Here is a 13274-nt window from a genome sequence, read left to right as displayed (position 1 = left end):
TGGCTGTCGATATCTCTGGACTTTGGGTGACATGAACAGTGGGAGCTGCAGCATTCTATCAGCAACGGTATCCACATGCGCACCCCAACTGGGTCAGTGCCATGTGCTACCACCCGTCCAAGCATACCTCGACCGGCCTGCGGGTGCTGTTGAGCCCCGGTCTTTTCTGGGCAGGCCTTTAGAATGTTGTAGACCTGACCTTTCTTCCGGTCGGAATGATCCGAGGCGGAATATTGCATAGTGGCGAGATATGCCGAGCGCTCACACCGAGCAGGGATATATAGTAGACAACCCAGGCTGCTCCTCTGGTCAAAAAGCTGGAAGACACTGAACACAAATCGGACGCTCTGCAGTATCTCTTGCTCTCCTTTCCGTAACATCCAACTTGATAGTTGCCTGAGTTGTAAGAATGGTTGCAGCTAACTCTGTCCTCCTCCTTGCCGGCCTCTACGGTGCCAGCGTCCTCGCCGCACATGGAGAGGACTATGCAAAGACCATGGGCCCAGTTGCATTTCTGTGGCCCGACGACCGTATCTGGGACGCAGATCACGACAACAGTGCGCCCTGTGGAACAGCGTCTCCCCCGAACAACCGAACTCAGTTTCCACTGCGTATGTCTTTGACTCTGGACGGTTTGATGTGGTGTGCTGACAATTCCTAGTGAACGGCCAAATCGCCTTGGTTGCACAAGATGAAGCTTTCGGAATCCAAGTTGCCGTCTCATACAAAAACAGTAGGGCTAACTCTCCTCAAACTATCCTTTGCTGTGGACTGACAGAATGATTAGACCCAACTTCCAACGATGACTTCCAGACAGTGATTGCCTCAACGAGGATTCCATCCCTGGATGAGGGACATCAATGTTATCCTCTTCCTAACCCGCCCGCTGATGTCGAGGCTGGCTCCAATGCAACCGTGCAAATCAAATACATCTCGGACTTCGACACCAACCAGAACCAAACCTTCTATGCCTGTGCAGACATTACTTATGTCCCAACCAGCGCTTTCACTTACCAGGTCCCCTGCTTCAACGCCACCATTGACGACTACACCGTCTCTGACAATGACGATGGTGACGATGCTTCTGCCTCCAGCACCAGCGCTGCCCCCAACGCTGCCACCGCGACTGCGACTTCAGCATCTGGCGCATCAGCCGCATCTGCGAGCTCAGCTGTACCCGAGAAGGAGCACAAGTCTTCCTCGGATCTCTCTGGAGGTGCTATCGCAGGCATCGTTGTCGGAGTTGTGGCTGGTGTCGCCATTGCTGTTGCTGCTGTCTTCCTCGCCTGGCGTCGCAACCAAGTGAAGAAGCGAGCTCGTGCATCGGTCCGAGCTGTCAACTGGGAGAAGCCAATGGAACAAACCGCAGCCAGCGCTTAAAGTAGCGCCATCCCAGAAACCCGGGCTTTTGACCAGCCATGACAAGAGACTCTCTGTGAAGGAGAAGGGAGACAGGGTCATGATGCAGCGCTGGCCCAAGTGAGCTTGGTCTGCTGCTCAAAACTGTATGCTAGTTGGCAAGATGAAGGAGGGGATGACGATAGTTGCTTCTAGTCAATAAAAATGCACTCCTTTTAGATATCCGATGCTCATCGCCTTCAAGACGTGGATTCTAGTCATATAAAGTAATACCAACCGTGAATGCGAGACATATCGGGTCGTTCTATTGTGTATATCTGATGAAGAGTGTGAACGAGTGTACTACTAGCAGCGTATAACGAAGTAGCGACTTAATGCGCCAAAACAGGCAAGTGAGCCGGAAGTGTGACGACCTGGGGCTGCAGTGAGAACATGCCTTGAACATGTCTTTTTGCACGGAAGCTCTCGTCGGCCTGGCGGATATTTATCCTGAATTCCAATCCCAACTCCCACCTTACAGCTTACAATTCGAAGTCTCTTCTACGCTCGCTTATCCTCAACAAGAACAGGTCCTCAATCCCTCTACCTAACTTTACTTATCGTCGTTTATCATTCAACAAATACCCGGTGATCGCGGAAGACATTACCCGATCCCAAGTGGGTTGGAGAAAACGAGTCCGGGAGCATTGAGCTCAGACGGACCAAGATGGGCTTCACCACGGGATTTGTACGTTTTGCCTGCTCTACTTCACCTTGCATAGTCCTGGTCCGAACCTAACACGTTTCGGTACTAAATAGCTCGGCGGTCTGACCTTGACCTATTCCATTCTCTATTACTCGCTCTACGTCCACCGCGCGAACCGAAGTGTCCAGCGAACGTTAGTCTCGCAGTCAGCGACACTGCTCAACTCGGCTGTCGATCCTCCGCCCGAGCTACCAGACCCGCCAGCATACGAAGTTCGCAAAGCAGGACTCGCCGAGGAGCTCAAGGACCGTTGGAACACCGAGATTGAAAAGCTGGTCCACAACTTCCAGGAGACGGATTGGGCCGAGAAGCGTGCTCTGCTGGAGGAGCAAGTGGTCGCTGCATGGCGCAAAGTCAAGTCTTCCGAATCCGCCCACGAGCTGGAGTTCAAGGCCAGAGAGTTGGAGCAGAGGGTCAAAGATACCGTCACTGCTGGGACCGAGAAGGTGAAGGATACCGTTGCGCGTGAAGCGGAATTGGTGAAGAATGCCATCGCCCACGAAACCGGGAAAGTCAAAGATGCCGTCGCCCGTGAGACCGACAAAACGTTGACTGCAGCGGAGGATAAGGTCAAGGACCAAACACCAACTAGAGAAAAGCGATTGCTGGAATTGTGATGAATGGCCCACCCTGACTGTTGCTATTGTGAATCAATGCACTCCCCCGCCATAACACGATCGTCTTCTCAAACTGCCCTTCCGGCAATGGTTCTGACCAGTTTCAATCAACATTCAGTCCATATTGCGGCATCGCCGGACACCCTGCGACTATAAAAACGCCTCATACCCGGGCATGCACAGCGGATAACTATGACTCCGATCCTTGCCGCCACCGTGCAGACACTCCGCTAATTTGCGGGCCTTGCCATTTGTTTCGGTTGGCCATATGACCAATGGCTGGCACAGCAGAGAACTGCTTAGGTGCCGTACATGGCATTTGTGCTGCGTCGCAAACAACGAGAGCTTGTCATTTAACATGACATACCCTCTTCACGAGCCGCTAGAAAGCATGCAAGGCTGGGTTTTGAAGCATAAACGAGGAAGCTCTCTCAATCGCCGGCGGTTCTGGAGTGAAACAGAACAGGCCATCAGAGAAAAGCAGGAAGGGCGACATGCGAGGACAAGCATCACATGGGGATGTTGTCATGGGCGTGGCGGTCATAGTTTGCAGGGTCCTAAAGGGGTTCTTGGATGGTTTCTATATCCGCCTCCAGAGCGTCTGCCACGTCGTGATGATACTAGAGTAAGGCCGGCTTGACCGAGTGCTGGTCTCTCGCCTTTTAAGAAGAGACAGAAATTTGAAAGGGTACAGCCCAACCCAAGTTCATATCATTGTGTTTCATATCCTCCCCGGCTTTTCTTGAGCAAAATCATGGCTGAAAAAAGGAAATTCTATGAAAAGCAGACTCCATACAACACCATGCGCGCGTCTCTCCGTTCCAATTCCTTTGTCTCCCAGGCAAACTCGGAGGCCTGCATACGTAGTCATCACTTCGCTCGTCAATCTTTGTATTCATTCCTTAGTTCATCATTAATCGTAGTTCGTCCGCTGCTGTTGCGCTTCTTGCGGGTAGCGGTAGAACACTAGGCCCCCGCATGCAATAGACAGCGCGCTAGGTTCAAGCCCAAATACGTCACGAGCCTGTGGGCGGCGACAGAACAGAGCCAGCAGTTGTGGTGTCGTTCGCGTTCGCCTTCTGAAGGCTCTTCTCCAGCTCCTTGACCCGGGCCTTCAGCAACTCGTTCTCTCGCTTGACGGCCTCGAGCTCTGCACGCTGAAGAGCGGCCTCTTCCAACCTGGCACTCGAAACGACACTGGGGCTGCGAGGGACCGAGTAATAGGACAATGGTGGTTGTTCTGCACCACCAGCACCACCCGAATTGGAGAGGTTAGGGGCATTGGCATTGGACGACACCGAACCACGGTGCGAGTACGAGTAGCCGCCGTAACCACCACCACCACTCTGGCTCATGTGCGGCGACGAGGTCATTGAGCCACTAGTAGCACGGAAGCCCGAGGCCGATGTCGAGTTCTGCCGACTGACGTCCGGGCGACTGAGCTCGATACTGGGACGAGCGCTGGCCTGCACGCTTTGGTCGCGGGGTGCAGCAACTCCCGACACACTGGTGCTGGAGGCATTAGCCAACGTGTCTCTGATGGACCGGGTGGAGCGAGTCGACAGGTTCGAGGACGATCGATGCCGCCGGGCTGCCGTCGGGATGATTGTCGTGGATGTGCCCGTGGTCGACAAGTACGGGTCGTTGCCGGAGAAGAAGTGGCTCTCAGAGGTGGAAGAGGTGGTGGATGCCACAGACGCCGTCTGGGCTCGCAAAGCCGACAGTTCGCGAGTGAGGCGATTGACCTTGCAGTCCTCCTGTCAGCTAGGTACTATGCTATTGCAACTGGATCTTTGAGGGGAGCTCTCTCACAATGCTCTCTTGCTCCTTTTCCAACTCGAGGTGTAGTTCCGCCGCAGTCAGAGGTCGCGGATGCCTAATTGGGCCTGGGATTCGGATATATGGTCAGGATTCATTCCAGTTTCTTGTCACACACTCTTTTGTTTTTGTCTCGTCTTTCGCTCACCTGGCCCAAGGCCTACGCCCGCGTTGTCTGTCATGGTAGCCTGCGTCGGTCGCGGCGAGCTTGGTAGACTGTTGTTATGCGGAAGAGGCGGAGGCAGCATTTGGGTCGACGTTCTTCTCGAGGCCGACGGGAGGGAGGTGGGAAGAGTGCTAGAAACGGTGCTCTGGGCTTGTACGCTCGACGTTCCGAGAGACGATCTGGCAGATAGAGGCGCGTCCGAGGCCATTTCCGCGTTCAAGTTTGCTGTAGCAAACAGTTGTAGTTCGGAGTGGGCGAAGTGGACACGAGGCTGTCGGGTGATCGCAGATCTACAATTCGTCCATGCGGCAACGGAAGTGACAGCGAGGGTTCGACGCAGCCTTTGTGGGGAGTGTAGGGTTCAAGACTGCGCGCCTCAACCACGTCTTCCAAAGAATCCGGGCTCGAAATCAAAGCAGCTGAGTCTATAGTGGTGAGTGAGCAAAGCAAGCAATCACCTGAACTTCAAATTGCAGGTCGCTTCAAGTTCAAGTTCTGGTTCAGGGCCAGGCCGGAGATGAAATGTCGCGTCGTGGTGAACCAATCACCGCTCGATAGTTGTACGTTTTCACGTGCAGACCGACTTGAACCTGAAGCAGCGCTCACACCTACTAGTACCACTTACAATGTCAAAACAGCAAGCAGTGCTTCAAGTTTCTAATGATGTATATCAGAAATTGTCTTGGACATGTCATTTCATTCTTGATAATGTGGACTCAGTTCCTCCGGGACTCCAAGCTGTTCCATGCAGCTATGCTCTCTCCTCCACCAACGTGGTGGGACACCATTCAGGAAAGACCGCCAGACTCGCATGTACATTGTCCCAAATCAGTCTCCTACAGCCACGACGAAAGCCAGAACCGACCTCCATGATCTTGTTGCGAGTTTGTTGCTCGGCCACCAAGGGACCAACGGGCATGACGCAGACTGAGCCCATTTCTCGCCTCAAGCAGGTCACGGTCACTGGTTTTGCAGTTGGCCCAACAATCTTTGCGCTTTTATACATCAGCGACAGCTTCGGCAATTGGCAAGATGCTCTTGCCCTTTTCCGGTCCAATGTCACTTTCTTCATCCCTTCCTAAGCTGGAGTCCAACGTTCCTTCGGGGCTCGAATTCCTGGCTTCTGCAACCTCCCCCGGCATGTCCGAGGGTGTCGCTTCCTGGTCGTTATGAGGCCCCGCGGTTGACTGCTTTCTTTCGACATGTTCTACATGCGTGCTGCTCTCAGCTTTCTCATCTTCACCGATCATAGCAGCGAGACTCCTGAAATTAAACATAGGCTCAAGGCTTCCCGGAGGCGGGGTTCCGGAACCAGCGAACCCGTCCGTTGGGCCAGAGTCAACGAACGACGAAGACGCAGATGAGGCAGTGGACATCTGTCGCAGATGCGACCGGCGAAACGGTTCGGCTGCAAGAGGAACCGGGATCGAAGAGGCAACCGATTCCTGGCTGGTACCAGAGAGTGACAAACCGGGAACGTAGGATGGCCGGGGCGTCTCCTCTTCAGTCCCAGGTTGTTGTGACGAGGGACTTTCGCTCCGCTCCACAGCCTTGCCCTTGCCGGCCGGGGGTTCATCTTCGAGGCCTAGCGATAGGTTACTGCGAGACCTCTCCAGCAGACTGCTAGATCCGTCACCGTTGCTAGCGTTGGAATTCAGAGTGAATAGACTGTTTTTCCGGGCGGCTTTTTCGGCTTTTTTACTCTCTTTTTCTTTTTTCTTTGCTTCTTTGCGTGCTTCCTTCTCCTCTTTCCTCCGCCGTTCCTCTTCGGATGCCAGGCTCAGCCGAATGGCTTCCATCATCATCATCTCTTCCAGGTCATCCATTCGGCTCCTGCGAGAACTGCTATTACGAGGTGGTGGTAGGAATGGATTCCGCGAGTCTGCACTTGTTTGCTCCTGGTGCCGCGCAGCTTGCCTTTCGGCCAACACCGCTAGCGCGTTCAAATGCGAGCTGGGTCCGTTCTCTGCGCTGTCCAATGTAGCTCGTCTGAGCATATTGCGTCGGCCGAAACTCGAAAAGCCTCGAGACTCATTGCCCTGTCCATTCATCAGATATGCTGCAGTGTGCAAAGCAGTAGCAGCGGCAGATCGTCGCGCCGCGTGAGCACGAGCGGCTGCCAGTTTCGTCGCCCAATCCGGGCGGATCTTGTCCGTGGTGATAACTTCAGGGGCATTTGCAGAAAGAGATGTCCCGCGCCTTCGGCCTGGCCCTGGAGACAGGTTTCCTGAGGAGATGGAGGTTTGGGAGGACATGGCCGACATAACCTGATATGGTTGAGACCCGGTGCCGTATGTCAGCCCTCTTCGGAAAGGCGGAGGGGTATAAGTGATCCCAAAGTCTGGGGTCTTGCAATACGGACATGTCGCAATTTCAGAGACAAGAAGTCCTTCCCCTTGTGCTTCCCGCTCGGCGTCGGAAACAGGGGGAGCATTGGGGTCGGGCTGCTCATGTTCCGGAGGGTGTGGGTCCGGGCGTTTGATTTGAACAAAACATTCCGAACAGATCGGCTGCTCACAACATCGAGTGGTGTTGAGGTACGGAGGGTAGTAGAGAAAGCATATCGGGCATTCGATTGCATCCTTATACAGATATACCTCGATCGGCTGACCGTTGACGAAGGGATCTGGGGGCAATTGAAACTCTCGAGGCGTCATGTCGGTCTGCGAATTCGTTCTGGACGACGTGGTCAAGGAGGCTAACGTTTTAGCCCGGGTCCTGAAGCTGCTGATGTTTGGAGAACCTGAAGGCGGAGCCAAAGTGGGTGAAGGAAGCGGCAGCGAGTTAGGAGCGGGCGATAGGCGTGCCGAACTATCTGATTGAAATGACTGCGACCTGGGACCGATGGGAATAGTCGAACTCTTCAAGGACGAGTCTTTGGTCTTCTCTTTCGTAGTCCTCTTAGTGAGCCGATATTCGAGCTCAGGAGGCACGACATCGGCGGGAGGAATCGGCATGCCTCTGGCGGCAGCCATAAGTTGATGTTCTGCCCATGAGTCCGAGTAGTCATTCAGCCCCCTCCAAAAGGGGCCCAATCGGCGCTCAATCTAGCTAGAGGTCAGTCGGGTGTCGCGGTCGTAATCAGCAGGATGCCTCACCATAAGTTGACGGACGATGCCTTTGTTGAAGTCCTCCGCGCCAACGTAGACGCCCTGAGTCACAAGGTAACCTCCGTCGACATGTTCTTCCTTCATGCTACGCTCGCGCTCTTTGAGCCTTGCTATTCTTTCTTTCTCTGCCTTCCTCGCCTCCCTCTCCTGCTTCGTCTCTCGCCTGGCCTCGAGCGCTGAGGCATCTTGATCACTGTTGCTGCCAATGCCGAGGAACGAGAAGTCGGGTCGACTTCCTCTACGTTGTTGACGAGAGGAGTACACGGTCCGAAGGGATGGCTCCGAATTGCTGCCTTGTGCATCTGGCCGTGCAGCTGGGCTGGCGCTGCCGCCAGCTCTCAAGCCAGCGGAGCCCTGCCCACGTGCTTCTTTGGTTTGCGTGTTGCCCATTTTGGGACTCTCTGGATGTTGGGATAACCTCCTGCTGCTTACCCGCGCTAGTTCAGCACATTATCGCCACATTTTCCAACTGCCTTCTGGTTCGGAGAACGAGGAGGGCCGGTTTTGTCGATACAATGACTTCTTTGGTTTGTGGGAGTTGTCGCAGCGATGCTATTGTGGAGGAGCGACGGCACACTCCGGACTTCACGGGAGTATCGGCTATTTGAGAGAGGGACAGGGGGTTAGAGACGTCGCAGGCAAGTCACCAGGAAATACAGGCTAGATGATGTAAAATGATTTTGTGGATGAAGATTCATATGGTGGTGGTGGTGGTGGTGATGGTGGTAGGAGTAGCCATGTAAACGAAGTTCAGACCGAGCCGGTTCCCTACGCAATCGGCTGCACTGGGCAAGCCAGGGCAACAGCCTAGAGGGAAAGTCCGCCAAAGTTCCCCTGCAACGACGTCGTGTACTTGAAAGCTATTCTCCAGTGCCTGTGCGTACAGTGACTACCCAACGTAGTCTGTGGGTAATAATGTGGGTACGTGAGCAACGATCACCACCCTCTGAAGGGCCATGCAAGGGTATTGCAGCCGAACGGGACCGATAAGGACATGGAACAGCAAACCCGCCAACAGACAAAAAGCAATAAGAATACTGTGAAGCGGTTAGGATAGTACAAGGAGGATGTTATTTAATAATTGTTAATAGCCTGGTTTCAACACAGGCTATAGGCTATAAAAGTGTAGAAGCTCAGATGGCTTCGGTTGCCGGCCTCCTAAGCCTTTTGGGCCCCGCGGTGGCTGGTCGCCCGAGGAGAGAGCAGAAACCCTGCACCCGGCGCTGGTGAACTGGCATTTTGGCGCCCCTCCGTGGCTGAACCACTAGCCAAAAGTCCCTAAGATGAAAAAAGCATCGTCCATTACAGTATGTTTAATTGTTGTCTACATGTTTTAGGATACAAACAACAGCCGCAACTGGCTCGTTACCGTCCTTTTTTCCACTGCCAGAAGACGAGACGTTGACAGGCCATGACGGCGGCCTCGATGCGACTACATATCACTCCTTTCACCCCTGATCTCCTCCAAGCAGTGGTCGGCCCGCGTTTACTCGATCAGGTCTCTGGTGTGTCGTATCACACGATCCAAACATTTCCGGAGAATAGCTACGGCTACCTCGAGCTGCCCACGATGGAAGCAGAAAAAATCAAGAAGAAACTGAATGGAGCTATCCTGAAGGGGAGGAAGATCAAAATCGATGAAGCGCGGCCGAACAAACGCAGGCGGCTAGAGTCGCCAACAGAGGAACCGCCCAAACGAAGATCTGCCATCAGCGCAAATCCAGCCAAGAAGGACCGCAATGTCCTCGCAGGTCACGAGCTGCCCTCAGATCGCAAAGTCAAGCGTGGCTGGACAGAGGCCAACCCTGTCAAGGCAGGGAAAAAGACCAAGGGGAGGGTTTCGTCCTCCACTTCCAAGTACACAGACAAGAATGAACTTCTATTTCGAACGAAGTTGCCTCCGAACAAGGCCGAGTCGGGGAAGAAGGTGAAGGCTAAGAAAGGTTCCGGGCAGCATGTGGTACACGAATTTGAGCATGCTACAATACAGCCGTCCTTCCTCCGACAGGATGGCACTACAGGTGCTAAAAGGCAATTGGAATATGTCGAGGGACGCGGCTGGGTTGATGAGTCGGGCGAGGTCGTTGAAGCTGAAAGCGGGCGGGCTCAGATGAAGAGAGAGGTGCTTCTGCGGCAGGTCAGCACTCATGAAGATAACGCCCACTCCTCCGGGAGCTCGTCGGCTGCTTCCACCTCCACCTCTACCTCGTCCTCTGATGAAGAAGATGAAGTAGTCGGCGGCCAAGATGAGGATGAAACAAGCAGTTCTGGATCCTCTTCTGATTCCGATTCGGACGACTCTACCAGTGTCAGCACGGCGGAGGATGACAAAGTACCTTCGGTTGTAGCAAGCGATCCGGAGCCCGCCGCCCCAGCTGAAGTCCATCCTCTTGAAGCGCTGTTCAAAAAGCCGAACAAGCCCGCTTCCCAGGATGTGGCGAAACCATCTCTAGAAGTTGCAACCACCTTCTCATTTTTTCAAGCGAGCAATGAGGAGGATGTCGATGAAGGCGCTAGCATCCCGGGCACGCCGTTCAGTTTACAGGATATGCGCTTTAGAGGTCTGCGGAGCGGAGCACCCACGCCGGACACGGCCTACCCAAGTCGGTTCAACAGCTATGGCAGTTCTGGCTTGCCCGGTGATGAGGAACTGGAGGAGGACGAGGACGAGGACGAGGACGGCGCAGACGATGATGCCGCTTCTGCTGCGGCTCTGGATGCCCAGAAACATCTCATGGAGACGCCGTCTCGAAAGCAGAGCGAGTTCGAGAAGAAGTTTTGGCAAAACCGCGGAGACAACAATCGAGCATGGAAGCTGAGGAGGAGAAGTGTGTTGAAGGAGAAAAGGCAACGCGAGAACAAGGCACGCAGACCAAAGAACTGGTGATCTACCACTTAGTAGGCGAGACTGGCCACATGGGGCGAGCTGATTATAGCTGTTTCTCGATAAGATCAACACTTGATATAAATCCATATTTGAAGTTTCGAATGACTACCTGCTTTGGGTATTCCACGAGCCGAGAATGCGGACGCAAAGCTGTGGTCCAGTTGTACTACCGATACGCGGATTACTTGTCTACTACCAGAAAGGTATCTAGTAGATATGTATACCGTTCAAGTTCCCTGCGGTGCCAATGGCTGAGCAGCGCTCACAGCTGAGTGAGTTACAACATTTGTAGTAGCAGCCACCTACGTGGCCACTTTGGAGTTAGGTAATCCTCGCCAGGCTGCAGCCTTGGGTTCAATGTGCCGTCGCAGTGGGCACAAATATTTATGAATATTTAGGTAATAACCACATCTACTGCTAGTAGTATTCCTATTCCTATCCCTGTTGTTACCTAGGTATTTTCATTACCATCGCCTCGACCGCGTCGCGAATTCTGGGGAGTCTGATCTGATCTGATCTGATCAAAGCTTCAATGGCACGTTACCGGCGTTAACCTTGAATCTGCCGTCCATCCCTTTCTTCCTGTCATTCCCCCAAACCATACGACAGTACTAGTGAAACAATTTCTTATCGGCTGTCACGAGGCTTTGACAAATGTGATGAACCGTCATCTTGACTATCTCTTGAAGAAGGCACAATTCTGATGCCGCCCAAGGGCCAGCGGCGCTCCCATACGAAGTCGAAGAACGGATGCAGTCAGTGCAAGGTCCGGCGTATCAAGGTCAGTGGTCTCCAATGCGAGCATTGCGCTCTGTTTTGTTCGCTGACACCGCCACAGTGCGACGAGGTCCACCCAAAATGCTCGAATTGCGAGCGTCGGCAGATCTTTTGTGATTTTTCGCTTTCTCCTGGCGCGAGCATATCGCCCAGCAACAATGTCGACAGCCAGCAGCAGTCTTGTCAGTCCGCGTCCGTCGGTAGGAGGACGCCGTCGCAAGCCACGATTGACCCTTTCCAGCAGCCTGATTTGGTCAGCACCAAGAAAACAACAGAACTCGACATCACCGATTTGAAATTAATGCACCACTTCACGAGCGTCGTCGCCCCCGACCTCGCAAATGCCCATACCGCCGAAGCACTCGCGCTGTGGCAAGTGCATGCCGTGAAACTAGGTTTCAAGCACCATTTCCTCTTGCGTGGCATTCTGGCTGTAGCAGCATTCCATCTGGCCTATGTTCACCCGGAACAAAAGGCGGACTATGAGCTTATCGGGACGGCTCACCAGAGCATCGGCCTCTCCGAGTTCCAGGATACACTTGCGCATGTGGATGAGACTAACTGTCACGCAATGTTTGCATTCTCCTGCCTACTTATCATCCTCACCTTTGCGTCCAGTGCGAAGGACACTCCAAAGGACACCCCGAAAGACCTCGCAACTGATGTGCTACACTGGTTCTACCTTCTCCGCGGTGCACACACGGTGCTGAACCTCCATTCGGAGACTATCCGAAATAGCTTTCTGAAACCATTGCTGGACGAAATGGCACATATCGAGCTGGCAGCAGCATATATTTTCCCTGATACTGATCAGATCACCAAACTGTTCCGGATATGCAGTTCTCCTGAGCATGACAATGAGATTGCTCAAGCATACGACCTGGCCATTCACTCGCTGCTCAGCACCTTCGTACAAGCATCGCTACTCAAACAACGAAGCGAGGGCATCGTTCTCGCCACTTTCGTTTGGCCGCTCAACCTCTCACCTAAGTTTCTCGATCTGTTGAGCGAGAAGCAACCCGAGGCCATGATCATACTCGCGCATTATTGCGTTCTGATATACTGGGCAGAATCCGATGATTCCGATACTTGGTTTATAACTGGGTGGGCTCGATATATGCTCGAAACTGTGAAGGAGTTACTACCCGAGAGGTGGCAAGACCATCTGCGCTGGCCTGTAGCCGTGATTACGCAGCACCCAGCCTAGCATGGATGACTTGTCATGTTCCGACATGTCCTCCATTGGGCGCGGGATCAGTTGAGCCCAAGACCAGGACCTACCACATCATGAGTGATGATTGCATGAATTTTTTGGAGGGCGAAAGCGCTCTCTCCGCCAATGTGCTCTGCCTGTGGTGATGGCTTGGCTATTGCATACTGGCAGCACCTGTGCGATCATTGGGCATTGGAGCTCTTACGGAACCGGACGTGCTAGTTGTCATTGACGCATTGAGGGAAGAGCATCTACTGGTGGGATGACTATACATAATGTACAATAAGAGGGGGAAATTGTTGTGATCTAGGGCGTCTTTGGAGGTTGTGGAAAGATGTGCCCTTCAAGTATGCAGCATAATTCTTGTTGGTCGCCACTCTCCGTCAACATGTGGTACAGACACACCAAGCGTGTATAATGATGTACTTTTGTATGTACTTCGTTTTCATTTCTACTACCGGTACTACCAGGTACTTCAGCATGGCTACAATGAGGGAAGGCGGAAATAGTACCTAGGTAATTCCTCTCTAATCACATGACACATTCACGTGGCTGGCTATTTCAGAAACTTACTAAGCAGAC

General features: G+C 53.3%; 6 protein-coding genes across 6 annotated transcripts; 4 read left to right on the top strand and 2 right to left on the bottom strand.

Moving 5' to 3' along the window:
• Window positions 1-409: 409 nt before the first annotated feature.
• HMPREF1120_04865 (uncharacterized protein) lies at window positions 410-1451 on the top strand (the record flags this gene model as incomplete). Its single annotated transcript, XM_009159012.1, has 3 exons — window positions 410-611; window positions 662-733; window positions 788-1451. 3 exons carry the CDS (start codon window positions 410-412, stop codon window positions 1378-1380), a joined length of 867 nt encoding a protein of 288 aa, XP_009157260.1. The 3' UTR covers window positions 1381-1451.
• Window positions 1452-1815: 364 nt separating this feature from the next.
• HMPREF1120_04864 (uncharacterized protein) lies at window positions 1816-3635 on the top strand. The gene is made up of 2 exons (XM_009159011.1): window positions 1816-2086; window positions 2158-3635. Exons 1-2 carry the CDS (start codon window positions 2066-2068, stop codon window positions 2719-2721), a joined length of 585 nt encoding a protein of 194 aa, XP_009157259.1. The 5' UTR covers window positions 1816-2065; the 3' UTR covers window positions 2722-3635.
• On the bottom strand, window positions 3261-5285 carry HMPREF1120_04863 (uncharacterized protein). Its single transcript, XM_009159010.1, has 3 exons — window positions 4688-5285; window positions 4534-4607; window positions 3261-4466 (listed from the first exon to the last, which is right to left on the bottom strand). The coding sequence occupies exons 1-3, from the start codon at window positions 4911-4913 to the stop codon at window positions 3738-3740; spliced, it is 1029 nt and encodes a 342-aa protein (XP_009157258.1). The 5' UTR covers window positions 4914-5285; the 3' UTR covers window positions 3261-3737.
• Window positions 5286-5326: 41 nt separating this feature from the next.
• HMPREF1120_04862 (uncharacterized protein) lies at window positions 5327-8874 on the bottom strand. The gene is made up of 2 exons (XM_009159009.1): window positions 7804-8874; window positions 5327-7752 (listed from the first exon to the last, which is right to left on the bottom strand). The coding sequence occupies exons 1-2, from the start codon at window positions 8203-8205 to the stop codon at window positions 5704-5706; spliced, it is 2451 nt and encodes an 816-aa protein (XP_009157257.1). The 5' UTR covers window positions 8206-8874; the 3' UTR covers window positions 5327-5703.
• A 14-nt stretch (window positions 8875-8888) lies between these two features.
• Window positions 8889-11037, top strand: HMPREF1120_04861 (uncharacterized protein). Its single transcript, XM_009159008.1, has one exon. It carries the CDS (start codon window positions 9227-9229, stop codon window positions 10700-10702), a length of 1476 nt encoding a protein of 491 aa, XP_009157256.1. The 5' UTR covers window positions 8889-9226; the 3' UTR covers window positions 10703-11037.
• Window positions 11038-11118: 81 nt separating this feature from the next.
• Window positions 11119-13244, top strand: HMPREF1120_04860 (uncharacterized protein). The gene is made up of 2 exons (XM_009159007.1): window positions 11119-11483; window positions 11541-13244. Exons 1-2 carry the CDS (start codon window positions 11406-11408, stop codon window positions 12684-12686), a joined length of 1224 nt encoding a protein of 407 aa, XP_009157255.1. The 5' UTR covers window positions 11119-11405; the 3' UTR covers window positions 12687-13244.
• The last annotated feature ends 30 nt before the right edge of the window (window positions 13245-13274 follow it).

The sequence above is a fragment of the Exophiala dermatitidis genome (assembly GCF_000230625.1).
Source record: "Exophiala dermatitidis NIH/UT8656 unplaced genomic scaffold supercont1.4, whole genome shotgun sequence".
Lineage (NCBI taxonomy): Eukaryota > Fungi > Ascomycota > Eurotiomycetes > Chaetothyriales > Herpotrichiellaceae > Exophiala > Exophiala dermatitidis.
The sequence above is the reverse complement of the archived record's forward strand: the minus strand, read 5'-3'. Positions and strand labels throughout refer to the sequence as shown.